Source organism: Tupaia chinensis, unplaced genomic scaffold (genome assembly GCF_000334495.1).
Source record: "Tupaia chinensis unplaced genomic scaffold, TupChi_1.0 Scaffold000201_2, whole genome shotgun sequence".
Taxonomy (NCBI): Eukaryota; Metazoa; Chordata; class Mammalia; order Scandentia; family Tupaiidae; genus Tupaia; species Tupaia belangeri.
This window is the reverse complement of record NW_006159677.1, coordinates 78,595-83,323: the sequence shown is the minus strand read 5'-3', so window position 1 is coordinate 83,323 and position 4,729 is coordinate 78,595. Positions and strand designations below refer to the sequence as shown.

At 58.6% G+C, this 4,729-nt stretch overlaps 2 protein-coding genes across 2 annotated transcripts in view; one reads left to right on the top strand and one right to left on the bottom strand.

Moving 5' to 3' along the window:
- The window catches only part of CUNH19orf44 (chromosome unknown C19orf44 homolog), a 13,658-nt gene extending 10,172 nt beyond the window's left edge, over window positions 1-3,486 (top strand). The window contains 3 exon segments of the mRNA XM_006147192.2: window positions 832-998; window positions 2,501-2,652; window positions 2,742-3,486. Of these exon segments, the coding sequence (XP_006147254.1) occupies window positions 832-998; window positions 2,501-2,572 (239 nt within the window). The 3' untranslated portion in view covers window positions 2,573-2,652; window positions 2,742-3,486.
- CHERP (calcium homeostasis endoplasmic reticulum protein) overlaps window positions 2,952-4,729 on the bottom strand; it is a 22,953-nt gene continuing 21,175 nt past the window's right edge. The window contains 3 exon segments of the mRNA XM_027771310.1: window positions 2,952-3,937; window positions 4,025-4,210; window positions 4,392-4,723. Of these exon segments, the coding sequence (XP_027627111.1) occupies window positions 3,897-3,937; window positions 4,025-4,210; window positions 4,392-4,723 (559 nt within the window). The 3' untranslated portion in view covers window positions 2,952-3,896.

Sequence of the window (4,729 nt, the reverse complement as noted above, 5' to 3'; positions counted from 1 at the left end):
AAAAACCAGTCAGGACTGGGATTTGAACCGTTGTCCACCGTGTGGGACCTGGCTCCCTCTGCATAGTGCTTACCTGCGTTGCTACAGCACCAGCCCATACAGCTTTGCTAGATGTTTTTCCTGTGCTGGGCGTTGAGGTCAAAACTTCTACTTCTGCTGGGGCTGGCAGGTGGCATGGTGGTTAAAGGCACTGGACTCTCACATGGCTGACCATGGTTTAAGTCCCAGACCTGGCGGCTTGCTTTCTCGCTTTTTCTTCCTTCTCTGTCTCACTCTGTTCAAATTAAAAATGACAATAATGATAAATAAAATAAATTCTTAAAAACAAAAACACCTTCTACTTCTGGGGCCAACAGATAGGGTAGTGGTTAAGGTGCCGGACTGCCACATGGCCAACTGTGGCTTGAGTCTCGGACCCAGCAGTTTGAAACTCACACTGGGTGCGTGTGCATGCATGCCCAAAATCCCGAGAGGGGAATGGAAGGGAAGGGATTGTGGCGTGGCCAGCCCCCCCTAGCGAGGAGAGGATTTCTCACTTTTCCTTTCACCATCTCTGTCTCTCTCTCTGGAGAACTCACGTGCCCTAAGGCAAAAGCTTCTTAAAAAAATAAATAAAACCAAGCTTAGCATTCATAGAGCTCTTGAAGTTCACACGCCACTCTCAGCAGACAGCAGTGTGTTCGGTTTATCAGGGAGACAGACTGAGGGGAATGGGGCAGGCCTGGAGCACCCCAGAAGGTAGCGGCCGGACACGGGGCCTCCGTGGGGCAGCGGGGCAGGGGAGGCTGCAGGACCATGGGGCTGGCAGCCCCTTCACATGGGGTGGGGCAGCCCTGACAGCCTACAGCCCCGCTGTGCTGGCGCTGAACGACCTGCTGAAGCAGCAGCTGAGCCTGACGCAGCAGTTCATCCAGAGCAGCCGCCACCTGCACGTCGCCCTGCTGCAGTCCCTGGATGGAGAAGCGTTCCACTACCACACCCTGGAGGAGGCCAAAGAGGTGACACAGCCCCGAGCCACATCTTCCCCGAGGGGCATAGGGGGGCACCTCCGATGCCAGCCAGGGGCGAGACGCTGGAGCACAGGGGGACTCGGGTAACAGGGCCAAGGCTGCAGGGACGTGGGGCTGTCACTCTTGTCCTGGCGGGAGGAGCTTCATTTTCTCCCCGTCCTAGGACAAGAGGGGGTGGGGTCAGCGCGGGGCTCAGTGGGACCTACTCTAGGCTGTCCCCTCTGGGAGGGTCTTGTCCCTTTCAGAGACCCTGGGGCTGGAGGCAGTGCCGGGAGAGGGGCGCTTTCTGGGTCCCCTGGGCTGAATGACACTTGGGGGGAAACAGCTCTCATTCCCCTTCCCCCAACATTTTTGTCTGATTATGAAATCATGTGCTTACTTTATGACCTTTTAAAAGGAAGCTTCTTTTAAATGTAACTTTATTTTGACCAGAGAGACATAGTGAGAGACAGAGAGAAAGAGAGAAAGCAAGCCACCAGGTCCGGGACTCAAACCACGGTCAGCTGTGTGGCAGTCCAGCGCCTTAACCACCACGTCCCCCGCCAGACCCTATTTTATGATTTCTTTTTTTTAATTGCTGAGGGCACATGTGCTCCCCAGAGAGAGAAGGAAAAAGCACCCCCCATGGGGTGTGGCCACACCACAGTCCTTCGTGTCGCTGCCCTGTCAGGATTTGGGGCACACACCCAGGCCTGGTATTTCTCCAGCCACTGGGGCCAGGCCTCAAACTGCAGTCAGCCATGTGGGATCCGGCTCCCTTAGCCACGGGGCCACAGGGCCAGCCCAGACGGTTTTTTTTGTTTTGTTTTGTTTTTTTTTGAGAGGTTTTCGTTATACGGCATGTACGCTCGCCAGACAGAGACAGAGAGACAGAAAGCGAGAAATCACCCCCCAGGGGGGATGGTCACACCGCAATCCCTTCTCCTCCATTCTCCTCTCGGGATCTTGGGCACGCATGCACACGCGCCCGGCGCAAGTTTTAAGCCACCGGGTCCAGGACGCGAACCGCGGTCGACTACGTGGGAGTCCAGCGACATAGCCATTACGCTAACTGCTGGTTCCCCCAGCCCAGACTTTGTAAAGAATTTGGTTACAAAGATGTGTAACTTCCAGTCCTGGGTAACTTGACACAATGTACCAAGTTGGTCCAACTTTGCAAATTTGTCCCATGCAAAGTATCAACCACGTCATCTTTTTTTTTTTTTTCCATTTTCTTTTCTTTTCTTTTCCTCCAGAGGGCACATGCATGCTCTCCTGAGAGAGGAAGCACCCCCGAAATGGGGTGCAGTCATGCGAGTCCCTTTCTGTTGCAGGGTGCCTGCCTGGGCAGCTCGTCCCCCTGACTTGCGCACATCCATCCTGCCATGTACTCACTCGGCCCAGCATGAGCTTGGTGGGACAGCTGCCCGTCTCGTCCCCAGTGCCCCGTGGTCTCCTGGCACCTGCCGAGGCAGCAATGGTAAGGCGCCTGTCTGCCCTCTGCCCCACAGTACATTAGGCGGCACAGACCTGCCCCGCTCACCATGGAGGACGCCCTGGAGGAGGTGAGGAAGGAGCTGTGACTCACCAGGAGGGGAGGCCTGGCTTGAGGTCTGATGCGACGAGCCGCCCTGCATCCACGGTCACACACGTCCGTGTCCAGGTGACGTTCTGCGGTGGGACAGGCGACACTGGCCGGGGGGCTGCTCAGTAAGTGGACCGAATAATTGAACTCTGGCTCCTGTCACCCAGGAGGCCGCCGGGAGTGGACAGTGTGCTCGGCATGGGTGAGGACATGGGCCCAGGTCCAGGAAACGGCCCTGTGGAGCAGCTCAGCCGGCCCCAGTGCCCTGTTTGTTACCGAGGACCTGGGACCCAGTCGCATATGAGCCACCAGGGCATGCACCCGAGCCCGGCTCTCGGCCCCGACGCACGTCCGAGGCGAACACGCAGAGGAAGGGGTCTTTAAAAAAAGTCTTTATTTGAAAGCAAAACAGTAAAATCCACAAGAAAGTGTTAACAGCACGTGTTTACATTTTATCCTGAATCAGACACGAGGGGACAAGTCACAGCTACAGGAAATCGAGAACGAAATCAAAGGCTGCATCGGGGTCAAACATCGGGAGGGTTTGGATCTTATGGAAAAAGAACTTTTGCTTTATTATTATTATTTTCAAAAATGTTTCTGTACAAAGAAAGGGCATCGCACCCAGCAGGCTGCCCGGGACTCCGGGTGTGGCTCAGCCTGGCGAGGTGCCCCAGTCACTTAGTGGCATCCGGCAGAGGGCTCCCCTCCCGGCCTCACCCCCTAGGTGGCGGGGCGGGTGGCCGAGTGCCACCCGGTGGATCTGCGCTCAGGACACAAGGGCAGAGATGCCCGAGTACAGATCCCCCACGGGCACCGACCTGGGCCTTTTCGATGCCTTAGACCCGCCTTCCTAGAACCTTTGTGTCTCCCGATACCAAATGGCTAACATCTGACCAAAAAAAAAAAAAAGTATACAACTGAACCAAACTAAGGGCCGGTACATCGGCAAGGGGTTGGGTTTCAGATGATCTCCCTGGGGATCGCCTTCCGTCAGTATTGTTTTCTAAAACTAAACCAATTGGAGTAAAGTAATAATAGTAATAAAAAAAAACGTCCCGAACTTCTGCAAGTCCGGAGTTGGTTTCTCTGTTTTCTGGCACCCGCTGTGGCTCTCCCCTCTGGCCTGCTGGAGGGAGCCACGCGGGGCTGGCCCACACGGGCGAGGGGTGCCACCCCTAGTGTCTGCGTGGGGCATCCCACGCCTCTGGCGACGGCATGTGACGCAGGGAGGAGGCCGAGTCTGCCGGGGCCGAGGGTCCCGTTTCCTGCTTGGCTGTAAGAGGGGCTCGGGCCTGGCCCGCCCTCGCCCTCGCGGCGCGTCAGTCTTCCTTCTCTTCCTGGCGCTCCCCGCGCGTGGAGACTGGGTGAGAACCGAGCTGTCACCACGACCGACCTTGCACCCCAGGCCAGGCTCGTCCCGTCCCGCAGCGGCGCGGCCCCTACTTACACTCCTCCCGGGCCTTCATGCGCGCGATGAAGGAGTAGCTCTTGTTCCTGCGGTAGTTCTCGTAGGGGTCGTCCAGCGCCACGCCCACGCCCTTGTACTGGTCCCACTTGTCCCGCACGTCCCCGCCCTTGATGGGGTCCTGGATCCCTTGTTCCTTCGCCCCGAGACCCCCGGAGCCGCTCCAGCCTTAGGGAGAGAGGCGCGGGGTGAGGCCCCGTCCCCAGGCCCGACCCCGAGCATCCACGGCAGGACGGACGTTACTTGGGGGCGTCGGGGCGCTGAGTGGGCGCGGAGCCGGTCCCGAGACACGCCAGACCGAGGAGGCCCAGCGAGGCCCGGCAGGGGGCGCCCACAGCCCGGGCCTTACCCATCTTCACGAGCATCTGATGTCCTTTGTTCTCCTCCCCCAGCCTCGAGTCAGGAACAGGAGGGGCCGAGTTAGAACCCAGACCAGCTGAGGAGCTGAAACGAGGGCGGGTGACGGGGTTCGAGACCACGATCCGAGTGTGGGGAAGCGAGGGCCCCGGCCGCTCTGTGCCCGACCGCCTCGCCCGGAGAGGACGAGCACCCCCCAGGTCACCCCCCAACGACAGCACCGCCCAGCTACTGCCGGGCTTTAGGGTGACCCCTAACAGGGTGCCGCTGTGGGGGCAGGGGTCTCCGGGCCGCCCGCGTCCAGGACAGCAGAGCACCGGGGGAGCCGGC